This window comes from Nelusetta ayraudi, unplaced genomic scaffold (assembly GCF_046127955.1).
Source record: "Nelusetta ayraudi isolate G7.1 ecotype Tasmania unplaced genomic scaffold, CSIRO-AGI_Nayr_v1 ptg000075l, whole genome shotgun sequence".
Taxonomy (NCBI): Eukaryota; Metazoa; Chordata; class Actinopteri; order Tetraodontiformes; family Monacanthidae; genus Nelusetta; species Nelusetta ayraudi.
In genome coordinates, this window is record NW_027466125.1 from 2,115,042 (window position 1) to 2,141,421 (window position 26,380).

The 26,380-nt window shown below is 46.0% G+C and overlaps 3 protein-coding genes across 10 annotated transcripts in view; 1 reads left to right on the forward strand and 2 right to left on the reverse strand.

The window, feature by feature from the left end:
- sh2d1aa (SH2 domain containing 1A duplicate a) overlaps positions 1 to 26,380 on the forward strand; it is a 144,744-nt gene that overhangs the window by 27,635 nt on the left and 90,729 nt on the right. The window lies entirely within an intron of this gene.
- On the reverse strand, positions 23 to 17,913 carry rps6kal (ribosomal protein S6 kinase a, like). Of its 6 annotated transcripts, none has more exons than XM_076043353.1 (22): positions 17,604 to 17,913; positions 14,998 to 15,057; positions 14,803 to 14,919; positions 14,619 to 14,700; positions 14,436 to 14,516; positions 13,246 to 13,325; positions 12,342 to 12,475; positions 11,398 to 11,435; positions 11,081 to 11,223; positions 10,901 to 10,971; positions 10,719 to 10,807; positions 10,373 to 10,437; positions 9,829 to 9,931; positions 9,491 to 9,615; positions 6,311 to 6,433; positions 5,326 to 5,415; positions 5,056 to 5,214; positions 4,804 to 4,965; positions 4,600 to 4,676; positions 3,716 to 3,833; positions 3,354 to 3,494; positions 23 to 1,396 (listed from the first exon to the last, which is right to left on the reverse strand). In XM_076043353.1, the coding sequence occupies exons 1-22, from the start codon at positions 17,628 to 17,630 to the stop codon at positions 1,271 to 1,273; spliced, it is 2,211 nt and encodes a 736-aa protein (XP_075899468.1). In that variant the 5' UTR covers positions 17,631 to 17,913; the 3' UTR covers positions 23 to 1,270. The 6 variants fall into 6 exon arrangements, with proteins under 6 accessions (XP_075899468.1, XP_075899465.1, XP_075899464.1 ...); XM_076043350.1 differs by having other exon boundaries at positions 12,342 to 12,448; positions 17,604 to 17,767; XM_076043349.1 differs by lacking the exon at positions 17,604 to 17,913 and adding an exon at positions 17,140 to 17,475.
- On the reverse strand, positions 19,098 to 25,971 carry hdx (highly divergent homeobox). Of its 3 annotated transcripts, none has more exons than XM_076043458.1 (11): positions 25,833 to 25,971; positions 24,072 to 24,233; positions 23,681 to 23,827; positions 22,322 to 23,530; positions 22,177 to 22,233; positions 21,914 to 22,060; positions 20,920 to 21,118; positions 20,768 to 20,844; positions 19,984 to 20,082; positions 19,678 to 19,800; positions 19,098 to 19,582 (listed from the first exon to the last, which is right to left on the reverse strand). In XM_076043458.1, the coding sequence occupies exons 2-11, from the start codon at positions 24,135 to 24,137 to the stop codon at positions 19,346 to 19,348; spliced, it is 2,361 nt and encodes a 786-aa protein (XP_075899573.1). In that variant the 5' UTR covers positions 24,138 to 24,233; positions 25,833 to 25,971; the 3' UTR covers positions 19,098 to 19,345. The 3 variants fall into 3 exon arrangements, with proteins under 3 accessions (XP_075899573.1, XP_075899571.1, XP_075899572.1); XM_076043456.1 differs by having other exon boundaries at positions 24,054 to 24,233; XM_076043457.1 differs by lacking the exon at positions 25,833 to 25,971 and adding an exon at positions 25,330 to 25,779 and having other exon boundaries at positions 24,054 to 24,233.

Genomic DNA, 26,380 nt, shown 5'->3' on the forward strand with positions numbered 1-26,380 from the left:
AAAGAAGACAGTTCACACTGAATGCATGTCAATAATGATCTTTAATGTCCATATATACAGAACTTGAAAGAAAAATAGAATCTTAAAAATCAAATGAAATAAATACAATATCATACAATTTCACAATGTCTTTTTAAAGAGATATCCATGGAATCTTTTTTATAAGCCTCTGGTTCGACAGGGTCCGTCCTGCCCCCCCCAGAGAAACCCCTGCCACTCCCCCACATGCTCTTCATCTCCATCTTCATATAGAACTCTCCATATGAGCTATTTATTTTCTTTTTTTTTTTTTTTTTTGCTAACAAGATTTTGTGTCATCGTCATCACGTTGTCTCGCCTTCGAACGCTTTTTTTCTGCAGCTTATTTAACTCTTTTGACACACTGTTAGCATTACAACATAACAGGAGCCAGAGTGAGTTTTAAGGGGAAAGAAAACAGGTTCTGCATGCTTTTATGTTGTTAAAAGTGCAGGCAGATGATTTTATATCATGAGGGACTTTTTTTTTAGTCAAAATTCCTCTTAAGAGGAACCGTTTTCTTCCTTTTCTTTTGGAGCAAACGGTCTCAGAACGTCCCTCATTCAATATCATCTGGCCAGCACACATAAACCATTACTTCACTTTGAAGAAAAGAAGTTAAAGAGAGCAAAAAGCAAACAAGGAAGGAGGGGAGGGGAGGGGTGGGGGTGGAGGGATTTTTTTTATTTTTGGGGGTGGGGGGGGCAACTGAGGGAGGCCGAACGCAGATGGAGAGCAGTGGGGGGAGGGAGGGTGCACAGTTTACCGAAGCAGCTTTGAATCAGCCAATCACAGTGAAGGAGAACATCAGCTGGTGTGTGTTTCTTCCCCCCCCTACCCCGTGTGTGTGTGTGTGTGTGTGTGTGTGTGTGTGTGTGTGTGTGTGAGTGTGTGTGTGTGTGTGAGTGTGAAAGAATGAAAGGCAAGGCGGGCAAGTGCATGTGACAGCCACGCACATAAATACAAGTCTGTCTCCCGAAGCTGTAACAGATCTGGGACCTTCTCCCCTCTTCCTGCAACTCAGTCCAGTGTGTCCGTGTCCATGTGTGTGTGTGTCAGTTGGGTGTGTTAAATAAATAGACTTTTAAAAAAATATATGGGAGACAGGAGGTCGGACTGGCCTGGACTTTGGGTTTTTTTCCCGCGCTTTTACATCTTTTGGGCGTCTGACTCGAAGCGAGGTGGAGAAGTGGAGGGCGGAGGAGGGGTCGGCGGGCTCAGGTGTGGGGCGGGCAAAGGGGGTCAAGCTGGCCTACATGTCTGTCGAGGTGAGTTTCTTCATGCTGCGTCTCTGAGCGAGACTGGACGCCGCCACGGGCTCCAACACGGGCTGACTGGTCTTCTGGCTCAGTGCAGAGTAGGTGGCCGCCATGGCGCCCTGGCGGAGGAGAAGAGGAGGAGAGTGGGTAATTGAAACCGATCCGACTTATAAACGGGTGACTTCGGTGGTGACTTAAGAGTCCCCGCGGTCGCCATGGCGACTCCTCCTTCATTTGAATAAACAACACTCGCGCTTCAGCCCCGGCGCTCCAGTCATCCCAGCAGGTCGATCCGATTCTGGGCGACGCCAACGCCTCACTCGACGTCGCTGTCGCACCCGCATCTGCTTGTGCAGCGAGTCGCCGCCCACTCCTCCCCTCCTGCGCGGAATGAGTCATGAGATGACACACACCGCCGCAAAAGCGCTGGCGGAATTGGCCGCCCGCACTCGCGGCTCTTTGAGCGGCTGCCCCTCTGAATCACTGCGCACTCTGCGGCACGCAGCCGCCAGCGATGGCGGCGCCTCCTTTAAGGAGGAAATTTACAAATCGTTTCTAGTCGAGACCCTGAATCGCAGTTAAACGACGTGGGCGCGCGCGTGTGTGCGTGTGTGTGTGTGTGTGGAGGGGGGTAGAGCAAAAAATAAAGCGCTGGCAGCGCTGGGATTCATGACTAAGAGAGTGAGATGGCAAGTCAGTGACTCCAACATTGACACTGACGAGTGCACCAGTGACTCACGCCCTTGCGTGGCAAGTTTGATACATTTCTTGGTAGTTCTGCTGATTAAATTTGATGATTCTCCCAGAGAGAAGACAGAACATTGCCCTCGTCAAAGGGAGTCTGCGGCTGGATTCACACATTCCAGATTTGTTGCCTATTTCTGTCCCGTCCGCTAAGATCAAATTGTTTTTTTGGGGGCGACTCAAAGCTGATTCACCAAGATGTGATCAACAGTTAGCAAATAACTCTACAGCTTTCTGAAGTGTTCAGAATATTATTCACGCGGAGCTCAGATTGTTCAAGAAACAGATTTGAGTTCAGCGCGAGCGAGATAGAGGCAGCTGACGGCAAAAATTGATTATTCTATCGCACATTCCAACGATTCATTGGATAAAACTTATTACTAGTTAAATCCCGCTCCGCAGCAGAAATGCGGCCATTCACGTTAGTGTGCAAGTTCACACCAGGCGTGGTGCGGGCGCGTTTCAGAGGCGTTCCAGAAGTGTGAAACCGCGCTGCCAAAAGACCGCTTCCGTCTAGGATTGGGTGTATGGCCTGTGATGGAAGCATGTTGTGTCACACTAAAGAGAGTCCGTGCGAAACGTGAGCTTTAAATTCAATTAAACGACACCTGGAGGCAGATGAAATTCCTCGATTATTTTTGTAATCGAGTTACTGGAATTACTCGAGGAATCGTTGCAGCCCTAGCAAAATTCTAAAAAGGTTAAATGCACCGAGGTCGCGAGAAACGGCATAAGGAGGAGAAAGAAGCTCTGACCCTTTCGTATCTTTAAACACATCTACACATGGCTCCTCCATGATTTGACGTGATGCTTTCTTTTGTGTAACAAATATGACTCAAGGCCAAAGGCCAAAAGCCTTTCAATGCAATCCACTCCCTGGAGGAGATGCCCTCTGGTTTTTATCCTGCTGGAGCACCAACGGTGTCATCTACTCCCTTCAAAGGGACTCTTTTTTTTCCTGACCTGCACACTGAAAAGATATGATGGAGAAATAGATGGCACTCTGGTTTCCAGCAGCAGTGATTCTGCAGATTAGAAGAGAATGAATCCCTGAGGATTGGGCTTTAGAAATGTCAAGAGGCACCGCCAGGGCTCAAGACCCTCCTTATGATGGAGATATAATGTAGTGTTCAGAAGCGCTGACATCATCGGGAAACACGTTGGACTAATAATTTGACTAACATGAACTACAAGAGTATTTTGACGTACAAACTAAAGTAACATCAACATGCCTGATCTTTGAAATACACATAATAGCAAATCCATCTAATTAACGTCCTTTGGCCGTAATAAATTGAGTTTTTTGGGGGGGGGAGAAGGGTCCACACTCACCTTGACGAGGTGTGGTGCATCATGGCGTGTGAGCTGAAAGTGTGGTAACGTGTCTCTGCAGGTGATCCAGGAATGTTTTAACACCTGCTCGGCCGTGTATCGCTGGTGAGGGTCCACGTGGAGCATGTGGGAGAGCAGGTCCTAGAAGACAGAGCCACGTCCACTGTTACAGGTAGGTGTGTGTCTGAGTGTGTGTATGAATTGTAGAGTTTCTAACAATGGTGTTTTGCTGTATGCCGGCGACTCAAACCAAGAATAAGTCAAAGGCACTGAGAGAGTAGATGGAAACATAAATCAATGGGTTTAGGCTGAAGTCACAAGAGGAAACAAACTGGTAAGCATGCGTGTGTGTGTGTGTGCACCTTGGAGGTGTCCGATACAGTGTCCCAGTTGCCTCCTGTCAGGGAGAACTTTCCAGATCCTATCCGGAGGAGGATCTCCTCTGGTGTGTCATTTGGCCCGTTAGCGAAAGGCGTGTATCTAAAAAAAGAAAAAAAGAATATTAATAGGAGCATAATAAGAGCTTGTTTGTGGAACTCAGCTAGCTGTAAAATGCTTTTAAAAGGCCAACCGTGCGCGACAATTTAGGGCAGTTACATCATGTGACGGTGACGTAACACAACTACTGTATTTCCCTGGGTATAAGTCACACTTTTTTTCCATAGCTTTGCTGGTTATGCGACTTATACTGAGCTGAGGCGTATATATTAAAATATATACAGTACTGGGACTGATGCCGAGTCTGACGATAGCCACGCAGAAGAGGAAGCAGTGCTCCGTCTACCTCTGGAGGTGGCGGAGTTGTTCAGAAGTAAACACCGAGGATGAAGAATTCAGTGAGATAGCATGAGATCGATATTGCTGTTAAATCGCGCGCGCGCGCACGTGTGTGTGTGTGTGTGTTAGCGCGTTACTAATATGTTCCGTGTACGTTACATGCTATGCTTTGTTCGTGGCTGTTCATACCAAGAGTCAGTGTGGACTCGTGTTAGCCCCTGGCCAGCGCCATATTGGGGACGTGTGCAAAAGCAGCTGTGGAATAAATGGTGCCAACTGTAGCGTATATGCAACGCCTGTTGGATTTTGTAAAATATAGTTCCCCAAAAAAATGAGAGTTATAGTCCAGTGCGACTATGTTTTTTTCTTCTTCTTCATGACGCGTTTTTTGACAGGTGATATACCCTGAAAAATACGGCAGCTGCCCTCCCCCCCGTTGCTCAATCTGCGCACTTGGAAGAGGACTCACCCCGCCAGCATGGTGTACAGGAGAACTCCCAGACTCCAGATATCACAGGCGGCATCGTAACCCTGCCGCATCAGTACCTAGAGGAACCCAACACAGATGATTTTAGAACAGGAGATTGTGTCTAAATGCTGCAGATGCTACAAAGTGAAGACCCTCTTTGCAGCCTCTGCTCTTCTCCTTCTCTTCCGCCCCTCCACCACTCACCTCTGGCGCCACAAAGTTGGCGGTGTAACATGGGGTGAGGAGCAGGCCATTGCCCCCCCGGAGCTGCTTGGCAAAGCCAAAGTCACAGATCCTGATGGAGTCGGGGTTCCCCGAGTCATCCATGTACAGGATGTTGCTGGGTTTCAGGTCTCGGTGAACCACCTGTGGTCAACAGAGAAAAGGAATTTATTGAGAAAGGGGCGGGACTAAGCGTCAGCACCAACGACGCTCCGACAGGTGTTTTCTGTTTACCCCTTGGCAGTGGAGGTAGTCAACAGTCTTGGTGATGGTGTAGAGCACAGCGCTGGCCTCTCTTTCGGAGAAGAACTTCTGCCTGAGGATCCTATCCAGCAGCTCCCCACCCTTCATCAGCTCCGTCACAAGGTACACGTACCTGCCCTCATCATACACCTGACGCACGACAACACATGGGGACGGACAAAAATCCATTAATGTGACTGCGCAAACAAAGAAACAAAAAAAGGATCAATACACTCATAGAGGTAACAAAATATAACTCACGTCTTTCAGGGTAATGATGTTGGGATGTTGCCCGTATCGCATCAAGATCTCGATCTCTTCAGAGGGATCTCTCTTGATTTTGTCGATGATCTGAAGTGAAAAGGATTTTTTATTTTTATTCTTTTCCCCAAACAAACAGCTTTAAAGCATCTGCTGCTTTTACTACACCGTTTAAAATCTCAGCGTTCCTGGCTATGGCTTCAGGTGTCAAATCGTTACTGCCCTCTCCTGGTCATTTATCAACACTAAACGTCTGTCATGTTTGTGGTATAATATGTGTCAGAAACTGTGATGAATCATCAGGCTATACACACTGCTACAAGTCAAATTATTCACTTACATTTTGTTTAACACACACACACACACACACACACACACACACACACACACACACACACACACACACACACACACACACACACACACACACACAGGCTTTTAACTAAATTGAACATTGCATATTTATTGTTATGCACCAATACAAACAAAGAATCAGTTGGAGTCATGTGTCACCACGACTGCTAGCGTGGTTCTTTTCAACGACCACCTACACATTTCAATTGGAACAATTTTGTATCCAGGCGGGTCGATGATGTAAATTCAACTTAAAGAAAACCACAACTGCATTTAGTAGAATTCAATGCAAGGTGACAGACACATTGATTAAACATCTCTGCGAGTGAGGTTGCAGTTTGCACAAATTGCTGTTCAGATTCCAGACAAACATAAATATATTTCTATTGTTTACAGCGGATATGTATGTGTATATGTTTTCTTTTCGACTAAGACTGGGAGGAATTCTGTCATGTGGTACAAAGAAAATGTGTCAAGAAAATGCCAACACTAACAAAACTGTCCCCACACTGAATGCAGTAGTCAGAATGTCCTTCTGTTCCTGTCATGTTTGACTCTAACGTGTTTTTTCTTCTTTTTTTTTTTATCCGATCGCACGTGTGTGATAAGATGCGTGGACGTGCTGTCTTACCTTCACAGCGTAGTCCATGGCAGAGACTCGGTGTACACAGCGTTTACAGATGGAGTAGGAGCCCACCCCGATGTCCTCCTGCAGCTCGTACAGGTCGGAGAACTTGGCCGAGCCGCCGTGCATCTGGAGGCGGGAAGATTTGGAATGTCACGTGACCCTCTTACGAGACAACGCTTCAAATTTGACAGCGGAGAAACAATAATAAAGAACCCCCCCACCCCAAAAAAGTGCCTTTGACATTTTGACTGTGCTGGTGCAGCATTCATGTGACATGTTGATGTGGTGGTGTGATGTGGACACGGTACAAACGTTTAAATACGCGTTTTTCATTTTGCGGTAAAAACCTGAGCTTCATTGGTTAAAAAAAAACAAAAACAAAAACAAAAAACATTCATGTTAAAAATGTAAAAAATTGTCTGTGTATTATTTCATTTAATTTGGTGAGAACAGATTTATTTTAGAATGGTACATTTCTTGAGAAATACCAGATACGTAGGTTGCGAACAATTGGTGCGCGTGTCTACGCATTAAACGGAGGGAAGAAGAAGACGACGGGTGCACAGGTGAACACATAATGAGGGAGCTTGAACTGAGGCCGCTGTGGAAAAAAGTTTGTTCGTAAAACTAGAATTTACGGCAAGTTAATCGAAGAGGGCATTTCATGGAAGTTACAAACTGAAACGTAACTCGGAAATGTAACTCAAAAAGCCACTCGTTCGCAAAGCGAGTGACTAAGTAACGGTGGACGGGAGGCGAGCGGTAGTGAGCTAAGCAAGCTAACCCCACAAGCTCCGCCTGGACGTATTCCGAATTTCCGGAAAAAAGAAAAAAGAAAAAACTACCGGAAAGCACTCTGAGCCATCCTGGAAGCTTCATTGTTCCTCTGTCTACGTGGGATATTCAGACAAAATCCACCGTGAGTGTGTGTGCCTTACTGCTACCGCCACCTTCTGGACGGACAGCCGCGAGCTGTTAGCATCTCTGGACACCATAAAAGGTACTGACCAATTTTTATTTTTCTGCTCCATTGAAAGAGAAGTGAACACTGCGTTTTAGTCAACGATTTATTTGATTACAGATACTGTGTGTGTTTGTTTTTTTCCTTGCCGGCTTGCATAGCGGTGTGTGCACCCTGGGTTAATTGTTGACATTTGGGTTGGTTTAAAAGCAGAACTGTGCTGTAAACTGAAAACAAAAAACAAAAAGCACACATTTTTATTCATGTTTAAGTGTATGTAAGTAAAAGGGAATGCAGGTTTCAAAGGTCAGTTGTTGTTGTTTTTTTTTAAAGGTGTTCTCTTAGTTTTTTTAGTTATATCTGACTGGGCTGAGGTTGCTTAGAAGAATGACCCATTAAATTATCCACAGTAAATAACTCGGTGCCCCATCTGCACGTATTGAAGGTAGAGGGCCTACAATTGAAACGTGTGTGTCAAAAGTGTTTGTGTGTCACATTATGAAAGTATGATCACATCTTTTTTCCAGCAGCAATCATACTGATGAAGCAGCTGTATAAAAAAGCATGAAATACATCACCTCAAATCTTCATGTAGCCAGTACTCATATATGTATTTATATTATCTAGCCACTGGATTTTAAAATTAGATATGTTTGTATTTTTGTGTGTGTTGGGTGAGCCAGTCTTTCATGCTTTTATTGTAATCCATCTGACATTTCTGCACCACAAATTCAATAATTGTCTGTAGTATGTCATCATGGATGCCTCACACTTTTTCCTTTTTTTTTTTTACCGTCTCCTGTTAAAGGTCGATACTGTAACACCACATCAGGCTGATGCTCAGGACTTCCCTAAACCTTGAAGGTTTTGTGCATTGACGGAAATCTTTTTTGCTTTAGAACAACCAAAGAGGGGCGCGTTACGCTTCAGAGAAAACGAGAAAATCACACGCAACCGCTGTCTGTCTACGTGAGCTCGTCTTGAGTTGGAGCGAGTCAACGGCGCACAAAGAAGCTGTTATGTTGATGTAACACATCTCAGTCTTGACAAAGAGCGCACTATTATCTTTAGAAGGGTGTAATTTGGGTGCTCAGTTGCATATGAAGGCTACAGACTCTGATTTTCTCTCCACAGTGCGACTGCTAACATTCCGTTTTGGTGCCTATCCTACATTTATCACCTCATCTACCCCATGTGCACTTAATTTTATCTGCTCCGATGTACATTTAAGTTGCTTTAAAAAACAAACAAAAAAAAGCCAAAAAGGTTGTCACGTTTTTGTGAATCTCCTCACAATCGCTTGTTGCTTGGTGCCATGACACCCTCCGGACGTGGCCGGTGCACTTCCTACCAGCACCGGCGGTATCAGCGAGGTGTCTCCTCAGAGTCCAGAGGATAGTGCTCCACACCTACCCACACCCACACGCAGCCTGTTCACCCTGCTGCTGTCTGGCAAAGACGTGCAGCAGTATTTGCTGTCACGCTGCGGCTCCTCCTCCTCCTCTTCCACCTCCACACTGCACCTCAAATACTTCACATTAGTCAAAACCTGATTATATCTGCACTGTCGTAGTTCCACTGACTTTTGATGTTTCTGTCGTGTAGGTTGGCGAAGCCACACCGGGGGTCTAATTATAAAAATCCAGAGTTACACAATAACCAGAAAAAGACAAAAAAAAAAAAAACAGGCTCGAGTGGCTGTTGTGCAACGACGAGTTATCTTCTGTGATAATTTTCAGTAACATTTTCAGTTTTTCAAAATCTATTGCATGGCGATCAGCTAATACAGCATAGCTCGTCCACTTAAATCGACTACGGCCGGCAATGACGCTGTGTGATTTTATTTTCTTCCGTACATCCCAGAGGAAAGGTGAACAGTGTGAGAACAGTGAGAGGAACGTGGCAAAATCTTTGGTCTTGGCATAAAAACGGCAATCTGGTGTTAAAATTCCACAGTGCACGAACGCGAAAGTTTTTTTTTTTAAAAATGCCTTTTTTTTCACTATTGTTGATATATATTTTTTAATTGTTTTTTATTCTATATGGTGCCCTTGGAGGTTTCAAAAGGCACCTATAAATAAAATACATTAATAATATTGATAAAACACAATGTTTTTTTAAAAAGGAGATGTTTGGTCAGAGTGGATGTTACCATGGTCATTAAAATCAATAATTTATTCACTACTGAATCATTTAATGAGCGCGTGTGTGTTTGTGTTCACCTGAACTATGGGGAGTATGCTGATCAGCGGGGAGCTCTTGTTTTCATCCATCGGGGCCGGGGCAACAAAACTGAAGCCTTTGAAGAGCTGGTGGGCGTTAGCACTGGGAGGAATACCTGGGGAGTCTGAGCAAACAAAGAATAATACAACAGAAGGAGCATTATAGGTGTACATATTGAAAAAAACAAAAAACACACACACCAGATATTTAGAATTATTTCATAACTGTCAGCGCTCAGTTGCAGGTATTTTTTTTCCGGTAGCTGCAGGAGAGGCCCTTGATCTTACAGTGAAAAAGCATTTGACCAGAACGCAGGCGTGCGTGGGTGCAGGTTTACCTTTAGGCGTTTTAGCGGTGAACTCTGGGTCAAAGCAGAACGTGTCATCCGGTTTACCTGCTGCAGGCTTAAATGGGGGCTGCAGTTCTCTCCTGTACAGTTTCTACACAAGCGAGGACAAAAAAGTAGAAGGCAAACAAATCAGGGTGGTGTAGATATTAAACATTTGACATGAAAATACAAGCGCAGCCTGTTTTTCCAGCGTGTCGGCATATGCGAAACAGAAGCCAGGACCCCCTTTCCCAGATTAACCCCCTCCCCGTCTCTTTTGCAGCCGGGTCCGGCCAAGAGCTTCCTGCTGGCTCTTAAACACTCGTGCGGGGCTATTAGAGCGCACACAGCGAGAACTGGCCCTCTGCCCAGACGCACATGCACACACACACACAAAAACATAGCTGGCATGGCCAAGACTGGTGGCCGCTAGTCACCAAGCCAACCGTTTGTAAGGTGTGAATCCTTAGCAGAAGCTGGCGAGTCATGTCTGTGTGTGCGAGTGGTGTATGTGAGAAATGAATGTGTGTGTGTGTTCTTGGTGTGCTCTTACATTCCAGTCGATGGTGGAGAAGAAAGAGTGCCGTTTGATCTCCTCCACTCCGTCGGGCCCGGCCCCTGCAGACACAGATCACTCTGGTTCAGTCGAGCTGCTGGCACGTTTCGACTCCTTTCATTCTTTTTGAGAGGATCACACATTCACACACACACACACACGGCTCTCGCCAGGGAGATGGGGTTTGGGGGGGTGTGGGGGGGGTTTCCCCGACATGTGATGCCGTGCGGATGCCAAAACGCAACAAGCTTGGGCAAAGTGAGCGCGGTAACACGAGGGGTTCCGCTTGACCCGCTTCCCTTGGTTTTTCTTTCAAGTCTTTCAGGTGCGAACGCAGGCTTACCTAGTCTGTTGGCAGGGTTCCGTTTAAACAGCATCCTCAGCAAACTCTGGGCCTCTAGACTCAGGAACTGGGGCATTCCCAGCTTCGCTCTAGAGCAGAGGGAAGGAAAAATAATGATTATGGGGGATTATGGACGAAAACTAATTTCTACTAAATTATCAGCGCACAAAAAAAAGACTCACTTTAGAATCATGTTCATAGTTTCGTTGCGATCTTTCCCTTGGAACGGCAATGTCCCTGTTAGCATCTCAAACTGAAAAAAAAAAACATGCACACACACAGTGAGACACAAGTCCGCCATGCCACACAGAAGTTGTTTTTCGCTTTTTCTCCAGAGTGACAGTCGGAGGGATTTTGCGTACCATCAGAACTCCTAGTGACCACCAGTCTGCACTCTGCGTGTGTCCTCTCCTGTTGACCACCTCGGGGGCCATATACTCCACCGTACCACAGAAGGAATAAGCCTTCTTATCAGCGTCTACTGACTCTTTACTCAGACCAAAGTCTGCGTTGGCAGCAAAGGAGAGCAAAAATAAGAATGGTGAATTCAACAAGGTGGGATGTGAAGTTGAACAAACTGTGGCATCAATATGTTATTCTTTAACATGCTCATATAAGTTAAGAGGCAGCTTAAATGATGTCTCATTTAAACATTTTAGATTTGGCAGGAAAAACTTACCTGTTAACTTTATGTGTCCAGCTTCATCAAGTAAGATGCTGAAAGACAAGAACAGGTGTTGCCATTCAACTCTGCTGGACACTTTGCTCAGAGTTACATCAGATGCTTTGAAATGCAAAATTCTTTTAGACTTTTTTTTAATGGGGTCGTTTGGAAAACATTTTAATGAAGAGACGTTTGCATAGTGCTAAATTAGCACTTGTTATGTTTTAAAAAAAATAAAATAAAAAATGAAAGACTGTAGCCCTGTGAGCGAAAGTTGAGCTGGATAAACGTTTGGATGAGCAAGAAACCAAATTTAGTTAGAGTGATGGTGGTGGGTAAAATGTTTATCCAAATTCTAAACAACCTGCCCAAGTTTTTTTTCTTTTTGAACATCCTGCAGCATCCAGCGGCAAAGGAAATGCACCAGCAGGGGGGAGGAGAACTAACACAGCAAAAAATGTTGCTGATGAAAAAAGCAACATTAAGAGTTCCCTGGTTGATAGTTCATAGACGGAACAATAAAATGTGCCGCCTCCTCCTCCCCCTGCTCCTCATCCTCCTCCTCCTCACACAGTCACAAACTTTTTTGAACATTGTAATCGTTTGTCCTGATGTACTTCAAAATTTATTACAGTAGATTATCAGGCAGGCGCCAACGGTGTTCCTTTCTGAAGTATAGTAGCACAGCAGCAGAAAGTACTTTTGGTGACAGTTAGCAGCTCTCTGTGTCCAAAACATAACTTTAAGACTTCACAGCAACGCACAGGAAACAAGTGCTCAATGTTAAAAAAAGAAGAAGAAAAAGCTACATGCTGCTGTCACCTGCTGTCAAGTCACATGCAAAACAGTCTACTGTCTAGACTGGAATTAAACCATACTAATGGTAAATCAATAGAATTTTAAAAATCTGCCAACATTTACTTAAGAAGGTATTTAGGGTGAAGGGTGACGGCGCGTACTTCTCTGGCTTGAGATCTCTGTAAACTATACCCAGGTTGTGCAGATGGTCGAGGGCCAGGGCCAGCTCTGCAAGGTAGAATTTCACATCTTCCTCTGTAAACATAACCTGATGAGAACTGGACAAATTTACTCTCTGAACTCAGAGAAGGAGAGACATTCAAAGAAAAAGAAGACACACACACACACACACACACACACACACACACACACACACACACACACACACACACACACACACACACTTTGATACAAAGGTGCTGCAACCAACAACAACAAAAAAAAAACAGTTCATCATTGACAAAGACAAAAGATTTCAACATTTCAAACATGTTACTCGCTTCATTGAGCCGTCAAAGTGACGTTGCCGGCAGCTAGCGCTTTAGTGCTGAGACGCGCTTTCAGCACAAGGTTCTGTCTAGAGAACGCACAACGTTTTCTGAGCTCCCTGGAGGCGTTTGAGAGGAGCTGATCTGAGCCGCTTACTGACAGAGTAACCAGTGATCTGAGGGCCAACAAAGGCTCTGTGAAAAGCAGTTCATTCATATGAGGAGTTAAGGTAGTAATAAATAAAAGGCAGGGCGGACTAATGACTTGTTGTCGGTGTTTATGCATTAAAAACGAAACAAAAAACAACTTCTGTGTGGTAAATTCACACTTGCTCCATTTGTTAGCTGTTAAATCAATAGTGCTGCGGGGAACACTGACGCACGAGTGCTGACAAATATTTCAAAATGCAAACGGGAAGATTCAAAATAGAGCCCTTTTAATTTCGTTACAGACAGAAAGGATGTTCTGTACTTTTCAATTTACTATTCAGACAATCTGTTCTGTTACGGCCAGAGGGGGGAAGAAAAATGTGCAAAAAGGTTTAATGAGATGCGAGGAAACAGGACGTCAGCTTACCTCTTTGGATAAGCGAGTGAATACATCCCCTCCCCTGAGAAAGTCCAGTATTAAATACAGTTTCCCTTCAGTCTGGAAGGCTGAGAGGAAGAAAAGGAAACAATGAATTGGAAATCCTGCTGAATTAAACATAGTAACAAGCCATGTATATATGTATCAGTTAAAAAAAGGCAAGAGCTAAAAAGAGACATTTTTAGCAAAACATAAAACTGAAGCTCCTTCTGGCTGTCCTTGGTATTTCTGAGGCTGAGCTTCATTGGTGTAGAAACCAATGAATTGTCTTTACAGGAAAAGCTCTATTTTTTCTTCCAAGTCTCAGAGACCAATTAATCAATGAACATAGACAAAAAATAAACAGGATCCACAGTGACAGTACAATGTCTTCTTAAATGAAGGTCATGAGCATCTGAAATACTGAATAAATGCATACAACACTGTACAGTAAAGAGTAAATGAGTTAAAGGAACTTATAGTAAAGTCTATTCATTGCCTCTCGCTAAATGCAACAAGTGGATTCCAAGTGATACCAAGAAAAAGCGGAATGTTAAATGGCGCTTCAGCACCTAAATCGGACTCCTTTCAATCCTTCCGTTAGAAGGCCACAATAATATTTATGCTGTTGGAACATCTTCATTAGCTTCCCTTGGTTCTTACTTTTTGTTCAACATCGCCATGTTTACAGCCTTCCCTTAAAGTGGGATTAGTTATTTTGCTCACAGATGTCCCCCAACTGCATTTTCACTCACTGCTGCACATCAGAGGCTGATGGAAAACGTGACAGGTCAAAGTTTAATGTCCAACTCATGTGTGAATGTGACATGAGGTGATCCAATGCTGCAGCTTAAAAATTAGAGAGAAAGACTAAAAAGTGTCACACACACCGACCATCATAAACGGCATCATACTATCCAGATGCACAATGGACTTAAACCAATTCTCAACCAGCCTAGGTGTAATGATCATGTCTATGTCCCATATAAACAAAATGAATCGGGAAAAAAAAATTGACTTGCACATGACAAGGCTGATCTTGCAGCGACAGATCCCATTATGTAAAATAATACTTTTTATCCTCGAGTCAATGCTGTCAATCATGTTGTGGTGAACATGTGTGTAAGCGGCTTATCCCCGAACTGGAAGCAGTGGTAAAGTGTATGCAGTATGGCGTGCAAATGCACAGCAGCTCTTACCGTAGTGCAATTTCACTATGAAGGGATGATTGACTTCCACTAAAATGTCTCTTTCCATTTTAGTGCGAACCCGGTCCCTGACTGGAGAAACAGAGCAGAGTCAGGACAGTCACAGGGAGAAACTCAACACCGCCGCGCTGCTAACGCGGGAAGATCGCTGCAATGTGATCTGCGTCGCTGTACCTTTCAAAGATGCCTTTTTCAGAACTTTCATTGCATATAACTGACCAGCATCAGGACCTAGGAGCTTCCTGACCAGAAACACCTGGTAGGGAGAGAAAGGGAGAGAACGCGGTGGAAATTTAGCAACAGACGCCCACGGCGGTGCAAAAGGAAGCAATTCCATTGGTGCGCTTCTTTTCCTCACCTTGCCAAAAGAGCCCTGGCCGAGGACTTTGAGCAGTTCGAACTGAGAAGGATCTGCTTTCTCGCAGCCCTCTTTCACGTGATGAGTGATTGGAATCTCCTTGTATGTCCCTTCATCCTGCACACAAACAGTCGGCGTGAAAATACAAGACCGTACACATCAAACACAATGTGTTCCGCGCCCGTCATTACTTACACAGTCCGAGAACGGCTCTCCCTCCTCCATTGGCTCGTCCATGATCTGATGCCCATTGACCTGCAGCCAAACCCACAACATTAATCAGAGGACTTGAACGCGGTGGGCACCCTCACAAGACTTGTCCGGCCTTGTTTTTAAGCGGAGGTGGACCGTGAGCGCGACGGCCCACGCAAACGCCCAAGTGTACGAAGGCGCACCGTGACCGAAACGGGCGAGTCACATGGGTCGCTCCCCCCCCCCCCTCGGTTCCGAGAGGCAGCTGTATTTGTTGTCAAACACTATGGACTCCATACTCTAAGCCTGTCCAGCTGTCAAGCCTTCATCCCGACCCCATAGAGCCCCTTCGTTATTATCATTCTAGCCTAATCCCCCCAGGCTGAGCAAAAGCAACATGTCTGCCTGGACTGGGAGATCCTGACGTTCCCTCAGGCTGCAGTCACCTCTCAGCCCCTCGTGGCACAAACTGGGCTTCCAAGCCCCTTCCAGAATCTCTGATTTGAAAAAATAATAACGTGATAATTACACCAAATGCATTGGCTTAAACTGTGAACTTCAATCAGACGCTGGCTTGTTTTAAGCATCTCTGCTGCGACAGACAGCGATGCTATCAGTGGATTAAAGTAAAGACATCTTAGTGTCGGCGTGCGTAGCAAACACAAAGGGGCGGCCGCGCGCAACACAAACCAGCGCGACGCGTTTCACTTCAGCCCTGATGCTCAGTCTGCATGATGTATTCAGTCCAGTGTGTTTGTGTGTTGAATTCCATCAAGCCTCTGAACAGAGAGAGAGCGAGAGAGCGGGGGGATGAGTCATAGCACTACGCAAGCCCACTCGGTGGGTGGAGCCACCGACATACACTCACGTACGTGCTCGCAACAGGGGCCGAGAAAAGCAATTTTTTTCCTGAGATTCTCGGCGTTAAGTCGAGACAATACATGAATAAAAATCGCATTCAAGACGAGGTGCACGCTTAAGATTACAATACTCCAGAAGGAGGAAAAGTGTCAAAATTGAAATTCTTGTTACATATCAGAAGTGCAGCATCCTTGGCAAGACAGAGCCAGAGCCAGAGCAGCGCTTGTGTCATTTTTCACACATACATTTTCACTCCCACCTTTGCTATGGCTCATCGAGGCTTGTAACAGAGTGCAGCCTACACTTAGAGCGCCAGTGAACTTGTTGGTTTTTTCTCTCTCTCTCCCTTCCTTTCTTCAGCCATCTGAAAGCAGTGTTTGACAGCTACACATCATAGCAGCACCGTCTCACAATCGATGGATGCTGGTGTGAAACTGCTTCGCAATAAATTACATCTTCAATGTCTCGTAAGCAATTTGAGACGGATTAACCGTCCGGCATCGCTGCTTACACTGTTCTAAGTGGCTAAGCTTAATGTTTACATCGGTTCTTGGCAGCTTTAATAGGGGCAGCGTTCTGCGAAGGGCAGATTAAAGTGCTTATTTCTAGTGCTGGACCTGAACTTTTCAAAACATGCTGATGCAAGGGGAATAAAAGCCATTATGATCAATAACTGGGCATTTTCATAACCTTGGCATGAACCTGACAACAAACACCTTTGGAAAGCGACGTGGAAAACCTCTTCAATGATGGCTGAGGTTGGAATAGATCAGAGGGGCTTATTTTTCTATGTCACTGACTCATTTGTATATTAAACACTGAAACAAAATCTAGATATGGGAGATGAGTGTGGCATGGCTGCATAACAAAACGTTACCGCATTACACGGCTTATTTGAAGACAAGCCGAACCATTGTACTTTTAACAACGTCTGTAAAAGTCATCATCGTTAAGGAATGGAGTCTTTCCCGTCACAAACACTTTCTTGTTATAGCGTGGTATAAACAATGTGAAGTGGTTATTTTCATCACAACGCTGCTTCGCTAATGTAAGAAGGTTATCCAACTATGTCAGCCGCGGAGATGAACTGGTAACGATATATGACTGGAAGCTTTGATCACTATTAGGTACTAAGTAATAGCATCACTAATGCACTTAACGTTACTGCTGACTCGCCAGGCGTCAGATGTGAAGACATTTGGCCACATTTAATGCCGTAAACGTGCACTTTCAAAGTTGCCGAATTACTTTATCTCGACTCTTTTAAAATTCTAAAACAATTACCAGATGTTCCATTAAATGGGCGACGGAGGTTGAAGAAAACTTGTCTCCCAAGTTTCAAGCCAGTGCGCTGTCAGCTAGCAGGCTAACCACACGCTAAGGCTACATGCGCTAAGCTAGCTACGAAGCAAACTCCACTGGAGAAGTGTAAATAACAACAAAAGCAAAGAGGAAGTCGAAAGTCACCGGCGGCAAAGTCAACCACCTCTTCGGAATACCAAGTAGCAGTGACGGCACAGACTCGCGGCTGTGAAAAGAGCGAAGGCGAAAGGGCGCAACAAAAATAAACACCTAACCAGCTGTTAGCATGAGCTAACGCGTTAGCATGCATCACGGTGCGCTGTGGGTCGTGACGCGGTTTTAAGCTCCACTCCGCCTCGCAGGGCAAGCTTACTTATCAGGGCAGCACAATCCAGGACCGATCCCGTGAAAATCAAAAGACAAACCCCGGCGTTTGTTGAACTCACCTCACTACTGACGCTGTTTACCTCCATCTTGTGCCAGGATTCCTCTCTCCCCAAGTCTAAGGCATCGCAGTCCTCCTTAAAGCCCAACTCCACGTTGCATGTTGTGTCGTTCCCCCCGAGTGAAAATCCGACTCTTGTGCTGCGACGGTCAGATGGAAGCCGTGTGCCCAGCGGACCTCTATCGGGGTGGGGATCGGCGCGGAGAGCAGCGAACGACAATGAATGGACCGTGAAAGGCTTGCCCGAGAGCGCCGCTACCCTGCCATGGATGCGAATATGGCGGCTACCGTGGTACCTGATCACAAGTGAATGAAAGTTTATTGACGTATCTATGACGCAATTCAGTTAAGGATTTCCCCCCACTGTCCAGAGCGGAGCTACGGATCTCGAGAGGGAACGTGGTGGTGGCGTGGGGGCAAATTGATGCTGTGAGACACACGCAGCTGGGGCGGGTGACTGTGTGTTTTGATTTGCGTCCAAAATAGTCACCACATTTGCAATTACGAGGTAGATAGTTTAATTCTTGCTTGACGCAGGATTAAATGGGGGGGTAACAAAGGAAACGGGTTTCTCTCTCTCTCTCTCTCTCTCTCTCTCTCTCTCTCTCTCTCTCTCTCTCTCTCTCTCTTCCTTCTTCCTGGTGAGCCACGAGCCTCTGATCTTCTGGCTGTACGTTGAATGCTCTTAAAGCCACTGTTTCATAAGCCTGTCCCTCCCTCCTCCAAGAGGAAATAAGAGGCTTAAACCTCATCCACTTTCTCTCCAGCTTCATCTCCCTCTCCCCCCCGCGGGCACAAAGTCCTTTTCTGTGGTGAGGTCATGGTTTGCACACAAGATGTCAACATTTGTTTGTGCGCAGACTCCTGCCTCATCTCTCACGGTCTGGTGCATCATTGGTGAAAGCCCCAGTCATGTTTTAATCTTGACCCCAACCCGAGGAAGTGTGGCCGGATTCATGCGTCATCATCCATTGGTTCAAGTTTAAAGGTCGCACTGTGTGCAAAATTCATTTTTCCAAATATTCCAAACAATATGGGCCTCTAGTTTGACAAAGGTCCACCCCTTACCTTTTGTGCCCGCTCCTCTTTTCAGAAATTGTGTGCTGAAGCATGCAGAGCTAGAAAGTAGTCCTTTGTGACATCACAAAGAGCTTATTTTCACACTAAGTGACTGCCTTTTCGTTTTTTTTTTCCTGATGTCATAGCTAATCATAAGCTGTAGTTGGGGGCAGGTAGTAAATATGCGGTTGTTGTAGATCTTTGCTAATGTAATAAATCATGCAAGGCTGATAGATTGGAATTTAGTGTGAAAAATAAAGATCTGAATACAGTTATAATATAAAACAATAATGACTTTATCTTTCCATAACTGCATTGTACACATCCTCAATACTTCAAGTGAACTCCGTGGTGGTGCGGTGAAACCAGCACAAATGCATTTTCTCAATCAGCGGTCAACCTGCTTTTACACTGAACCACACAACAACGATGGAGATAAGTTAGAGGTTTTTTATTGTTCTTCCTGGAATGAGTCCAGGTCAAGGCGAATGATATCCACTGGAATAAAAAGGCATTGGTCAGCCCAACAGTCGTAGTGAAGCGTCGCTCGTCAGGCACTGGGCTTGGACAATGAGAGTTAAACCAGAGTGTTTCTGTCAATGCGCGATCGCCTAGTCCCTTCATGTGTGAAGTGGGGGGAATGATTGTTACTCAAGTCACTAAAATCTGATGTGTCTGAGACTGTCACTTTTGCTCTGGAATCGGTTCCTGCCGTAGCTCCTCTGATGCAGAGGGCTGAGTAACTTCACTCATTCTTTCTTCTTTCTGTCTAAAAACTTCTTCATCACCCAGGGTGTTAGCAGCGGCCGCCAGGGAGTCACTGTGGCTGTGGGACGCCTCTCCCAAATGGACCCCGGGCTTTGCCTCCGCCTCCTCCTCCCAGTCCAGGTCTGACGGCTGAGGTAGACTGGCCACGAGCTCCTGAGCACAACAAGCACATCATTTGAGATAAGTGCTTTCTTTACGCTGAAGGCCAAACAGATTGGCGTCGGTGTGTAAACATCAGCGAGTGTTACCTGCTGTCTCTCCAGGTCATGGTTTCTCACAGCGCTGAGCAGGCTCTTTGTGTAGCTCGCGAGCTCCTGGTATTTTTGTTTTTGGTTCTCTAGCTCATTTTCTAAGAACTGCACTTCCTCATGCTGAAAGACAGGAAGTCAAAGGGGTTAGAAGTTCAGGCGTCGCTCAACACCGCAGCCAGGTCCAGTGGATTCCGTTTAGCGTTGCTTATTTTCATTCTAGAGATATTGCTTCTCTGGAAGCAGACCAGAGCATGAGGAAAAGATCATGACCGCAAATGGCTGTGCACGTTGGTGTCTGTTTACCTTGAACTCTAACAGGCTTTGCATTTGCTCAAGGTCCGATGCCATCAACTCCACATGATACTCATCGTCTTCCTCATCCTCATCAATCACTTCAATTTTCTGTGGATGAAACAGAACAATAATACTATTGAATGCCAAGACTTCACACAAGTCACACATGGAGATAATTATGCACTGCATTCCTAATGTTATTATCTACTATGAACAGTTTATATTTTTTCAAACATAATGGGTAGTGGGAAAAAACAAACAAAAATGAGAGGCAAGTAAAACAAAGGTAAAGAAATGATTACAGTAATCCAAACTTACAGCTAGTGACTAAACATTATTGTTTATTGTTCCATCTCCTTTCTCTTTGGTGCGTTATTTCTAAAGCATCTTAAATTCTATTAATGCACAGTATGTATAATACTATTATACAAGGTATATAAACACCTGTACTGTAAATATATTTTTACAGAAGGCACACCTGGGGCTTTGGCATCATGTCTAGAATAAAGGTATTCCTTAAGGACTACATTATTATAACAAAGAGTATCTGTATCTGTCAGTTGCTTTGAAATAAAAGGAAGCAGAAAATCAGCTTTTTTTAATTTGCTTTTTCTTTTTTTTTTTAATTTAAAAAAAAATAAAAGAGGGGGGGTTTGCATCTGATATTAAAGGGTAATAAGATGAGTTTCGAATAACTGAATCCCCTTTTGGTGCAAATGGCAACTACACCAGAGACAATTCCTAAATACTCACAAAGGGACAATGTTGGACCATTGGAGAAATAATGACGTACCACATTGTTGGCCAGCAGAGGAGCAGCGGGCATATCTGCATCCTCCCCGTCTCTGTGCTGCGAGTCAACCGTGCCATCTAGACGAGACGGCATATTTAAAAAGCGTTCAAACAGACACCGTTGAGGTCAACATGCTGCATTCGCAGTCTCACCTTCAGACAAGCTGATGGATCCGCTGTCGTTGAAGTCGTCTCTGAGGTCAGGTGTTCTGAGGCGCTCCTCGTCAGGGCTGAGGCCTCCCGGAGATCTGTCTCCCGGCGAGGAGGCGGTGAATACAACAGGCCCACCTTTGGGTGGCGGGATGTCGATGCCCATCAGACGGTACTTCCTCCGCCTGTTACTGATCCATGTCTGCAAAATGTGGGGGAAAAAAGCAAGGTCAATTTCACAAAATCTAAAGATAATCATTCATTCCTATTCATCTTCTATACCCACTTATTCCTATTCAGGGTCACGGGGGTCTGCTGGAGCCTATCCCAGCTGTCTTAGGGCGAAGGCAGGGTGACACCCTGGACAAGTCGCCAGTTCATCGCAGGGCCACATAGAGACAAACAACCATTCACACTCACATGCACACCTACGGAAGAAGAAACCGGAGAGAACCCACGCAGACACAGGGAGAGCATGCAAACTCCACACAGAAAGGTCCCAGGCCCAGGCCCCGGAATCCAACCCACGACCTTCTTGCTGTGAGGCGGCAGCGCTAACCACTGCGCCACCGTGTCGCCTAAAGATAATCAAATTTATTTAAATAAACTGTCACCTTTTTTTTTATGTAAAAGGGTAAAATATCTCTGATTTTCTCGACAATAAGTATAGACGCATCACTAATACATTTTACATTGGCTAATGTAGTTATCCTACAGTAACAAACTGCTTCTTAACATGGGCAAAGGATGGCAGTGGGGGACTATATTTAGTCCATCAGCATTCCTGCTGTGACCCTAATATAATACCACCTGACTTTTACAAAACTTTGTGCACGTTGCAGCATAGAAAAGTGACTCCTTCATGATTCGCTTTGTCCTCACAAAGGTTCAGACAAGCCCAGATCTTGTTTTCCCTGAGTGTCACAGACAGGTGGCCAGGCAGGGCGGCCGCGGCTCGGAGCCAGAAACAACCGGATGGTTTTTAAATGTTCTCCACCTTGACTATTTCAGTGTCTACGCTGAGCTGGTTTGCTGCGGCGGTGATCTTCTCCCTGCACACTGAGCCCAGGCTGGTCATGCCTCGGTCCCAGTAGCGCTTCAGCTGGATGAGATCCCCGTCACTGAACTGGGTCCGATCCTGCAGCTGGACACAAGCCACTGTTTAAATAGCAACAATTCATGCTTGGAATGCCTGGGGCTTGAGCATCCAGGCAAAGTGTGCAATATGTACACCCGTTGATTAAAAAAAGCAATACTTACTGTTCTCTTCCTGGAGTTGCTGATGACCCAGGGGGAGCCAGACATGCAGACTGAAGTCTGAAAACAAAGATGAAGAGATACAGGTGAAGACTTTTTAACTAGCCAGTGACAAAAGTGGCAAGCAAACCGGTGCGTCTCCTCCTACCTGTGAGCTGGATTCCCCTGTGAGTGAGGTCTGTGCTGTGAGAGTGTAGCTGCCCTGAAGAGTCGCAGGCCTGGAGCTGATCGTGGGGGGCGTGTGGCTCCCCCTGTCTGCCGCCGTCAGGCTTCCCGTCTTCGGCTCCCGGTGGATGTGAGCCTGTGCCGCCATGTTGGCCAGCTCTTCTTCCCTTTGCCACTCGTCTTCTTCGTTGCCAGTCTCCATGGCAATGGAGAGGTTATGACTTGCTTCCACGGAGTGGCGACCTGCGCGCTGGCCTTTCTCCGACGTCGACCCAGGACTTGGCTTGGCTTTGTCCGCCTCGCCTCTCTCCGACAAGGTGAAGACCTGCTGGATGCGAGGCGTCTGATGATCGTAGGCCGGACCCGAGTTCTGCACCGGGAGGGGCAGCCAAGTCTTTTGAGGGGTGGGCGGTTGAGGCTCGGGGTTGGAATGAGGTCTGGGCTGAGGCTGAAGCCGGGCTTGTTGTGAGGATGACGAGGACCCGGGGTGAGTCTGCTGCTCCGCGGCGAACTGCCTGGCCCAGCTGTGAGGTATTATCCCGGCCCCTGCAGTGATGCCGGCATCGCCGAGGGACGGGACCCCCTTCCTGGCTGCAGTGTGGACTAAAGGCCCTGACGTGTGAGACGGGATGCTCTGAGGGTGCGAGACCAGCTTGGTGTGCGGGGTGGAGGACGTGGAGGTGCTCCTGCTCTGAAGGGCCTGATGGCTGACGACGGACGAGGATGTGTGCGCGGAGTCTGGCTGGGGTGGAGGTGCAGCAGGTCTGGGTCTGGAGCGGGGGACGGAGTTGAGCGAGTAGATCCCGGTTAGAATGACATCATTGTTGTTGTTGTTGTTGTTTGCGGTGGGTTTGGTGGCGGTGGTGGTGTTGCCGCCGCCGCCGCTTCCGTTGACGATTGGAGAGGAAGACGACGGGGAGGAGGAGGAAGTTGAGGAAGTCGACGAGAAGGAGGGGAAGGACGACGCCGGAGGGAGGAGATGCACGCGGCTCTGGATGTTGCACGACGCGGCGATTTCAGCAGGAAGCAGTGCCCCCGCCACCAGGCTGTGATTGGACAGAGCGCCTCCAGCTAACGAGTGATTGGAGAGCAGACCGCCCGCGGCCAATCCGTGGCTGGACAAGGAATGACACATGACTCCGTCCTGTTCCACCTTGGAGGCCAGCTTCCGCCTTTTGTTGCCCACCCACGTCTGTGGGAGAAATGAGAGTGAAGTTAACTCAAAGTACATCATCCTGCAAAATACAGCGAGGCCTCCTTTGGTCTTTGACAGGACTTCACAGGCAGGGGAGACTCACAAATACATGGACCAATGCTGCACACTGTAAACAGGACATTTTACCCGGACCACGCTGAAGTCAAGTTTGGCCTCCTGAGCACATTGCAGTATGAGCTGGAAGCAAGCCTTGCTCTGATTGGTCATCCCATTGTCATAGTACCGCTCTAGGATCCTCTGCTGCTCAGGTGTGAACACTGACCGCAGGTTCATCTGCAAACATACGACTGCCATTACTAAGACAGACAAATGGACAACAAATTTACACTGCAACATCCAGTGCAAATGTTTGCCTTTGACTCATGCACTGCAACAAACGGATAGTGTTATCACTATTGCTACAACAAAAGCACTAGTAACAGTGAAAGTAATCATAATAAGAACAGTAATTGTATATATTTTTTTCAATTTAGATTTGGGTGCATCGTCCTATTCGTACCATTTGTCCATTACTCACAGTCTGCAGACTACGCTTTTGTGACCATGCGTCCATTCTGTTGGTCGAGGGGAACGAGGCAGCCATGAAGGTCACAGTGACACCTCCATGCCTCTACATCGGCGCAGGTGTGGCCGCCATTGTCCCGTCTCCGTGGGTCTGGCACACGGTCGGCACAAGCGGCTGAGGAGAGAGCAGAGCAAACAGCGTCAGGGTGAAGCGCAGAGGAAAGAGGAAAGCACCACGCAATCTCATCTCAATCTCCACCGAGTTGTGTGAGGATAATTCTCATCAATTTGTCTGCGGCCAATCAACACACTGTCATATAATAGACTCGAGCATGAGGGAAAAGCGACATCAGACGCTGTGGAGCTGTAAAATATACACCACAGTGTGACAGTACAATACGCCATGACAAGAGCTGAGGAACAAAGGCTCTATCAATCAAACTCTGGCGCAGTCTGTAGTCAGGCACTGTTCATTTATCTCATGAAAATGGGTAAAATGTTTGGCCTTTGACACAACCTTGTAATTCCAGTTTAACAAGCGTCAGATGAAACAAACTGGGGTGTGCTTAGAATGCTGGGAATGTTGCATACAGGAAGAATCCGGTAATTCTCAAAATACCAACAGTTGGTGAAGAGGTCTTGTTTCCTCTTGTTTTTTTTTTTTTTTTTTTTTTTTTTTTACTTTTTAATTGTTTCCAAGGAACAACAGTAGAATAGTTTTCATTGTCAAATATGTCCTCCATTTCCAAAGCAAAATGTAGATGTTAGTTTACTTGCATTGGCAAACATACATTCGCCTGAAGTAATGTCACCTTTTTTTTTAGATTTTTTCTAAAAACTAAAATTATACATTTGAATATGGTAGGCGTTATTTCAATTTGTTAATGATTTGTTCTTACTAAGCAAACAATCCGAGGTTGCACTCTGAAATGAACGTCAACAAACAAGCTGCCGAAATATTATTACAAAAAATAATAATAATAGTCCAAAAAGTGAGCCCGAAACGGAATCGTTTTCCTCTGATGAACGTGTTTTCATGTGTGATGTTCCTCGTAGTTGTAATTACAAACGAAACGAATCAACGTTAAAAATGTTAAGTCGTAAAACTTGGGAGTGAATTCGAAGCCCTCGAAGAAGCAAACGCATCGAGTCGTTCAAGAAAAGCAGCGACAGTAGATCGCGCATCCTGTGTTATGACAAAGTTTATTACACGCTCGTAAGCGATGGTGAACGCGGAGAGATCGATAAAAAGGCAGAATAATGTCACATACGGGGATTGTTGTGCGAACCAATCGGCATCCGGCAGGTTTATTTTGGTGTAGGGCTGACTGCGCATGGCTGCTGCCGTTATGGAAACGCAACGACGAGAATTAGCAAACAAGATTTCGGCGCACGTCAGATGATCGCGCCGCCGACGCAGCACGGCGAGACTCCGCAAACAAACGCGGCGCAACCATCTGACGGCACGGAGAGTCCTTACAAAAACGCCGTGAGCAAAACCGGGGAGGACGCTGCATCAGCACAATGGCCGGTGCAGCAGCACTGCTTACGTTAGCTTTGCAGGCCGCAGCCGCCATATCGGAGCGATGCGAAGCGTTAGCGTTAGCATAGCATAGCTCTCCCAATGGATAGCCTGCTGCTAAACTTTTCCTCTAAATCTGTGATTTCCCGGACCCCGGTGTGGGCTGAGTCGCTGACCTGGCTCCGAGCTAACGCAGACAGAAACGGGTTTTGTGAAGCCCGCAGCACAAAGTGAAATCACACAACCACGTACCATGTTTTAGTTGTCAAAATCAGACGCACGTTCTAATTCAGCAGATTTCTTCACCAGTCCCCCTTTGCTAGACAATGAAATCAGAACGTCCGATCATCAATTCTAATCATGATTGTGACGTGTGTGCAGACATGAGCCAATGGGAGGCCGAGATCATCAGTGTGACATTTAAGGAGGGCTGAAAAGTGGGGCCGTGGTCCCGCCCACCGGTGACTTTGTGCACTGAGCTGCTGCTGGAGGAGGGGGAGGAGGTCATAAACATGGAAGCGCACCAAATTTCCTCTGGGGGAAGGGATTGTTTCTCATCCCCTCACACGAATTAAAATGTTTCTTTGAATTATGTTTTAAAAACTTGTTTTCATCGCTTGGGAATTCCACCAATGTGCAATGGATGCTGGGAATCTTGCATCCATTCTAGGGTCTAAATTGAAAATTCTATGTGAGGCTAATTTTATACGATGGATTAAATTTCAACAACAATTATTACTACTACTAAACTAATTAGTACTATAGTAATCAATTAGACTATAAAGATTAGCTATCGGGCA

Bases quoted from the DNA above. Each gene is read 5' to 3' on its own strand.
- hdx (XM_076043456.1), bottom strand. From the start codon at position 24,137: ATGGCTGCCTCGTTCCCCTCGACCAACAGAATGGACGCATGGTCACAA. The intron at 23,531-23,680 runs GTAAAATGTCCT...TTTCTCCCACAG, and splicing joins TTGACTTCAGCGTGGTCCGG to ACGTGGGTGGGCAACAAAAG. The intron at 19,583-19,677 runs GTAACACTCGCT...TGTTGTGCTCAG, and splicing joins ATGACCTGGAGAGACAGCAG to GAGCTCGTGGCCAGTCTACC.
- rps6kal (XM_076043353.1), bottom strand. From the start codon at position 17,630: ATGGAGGTAAACAGCGTCAGTAGTGAG. The intron at 11,436-12,341 runs GTACGCGCCGTC...CTTGTCTTTCAG, and splicing joins AGAGATCTCAAGCCAGAGAA to CATCTTACTTGATGAAGCTG. The intron at 4,677-4,803 runs GTGAGTGGTGGA...GGGTTCCTCTAG, and splicing joins CCAACTTTGTGGCGCCAGAG to GTACTGATGCGGCAGGGTTA.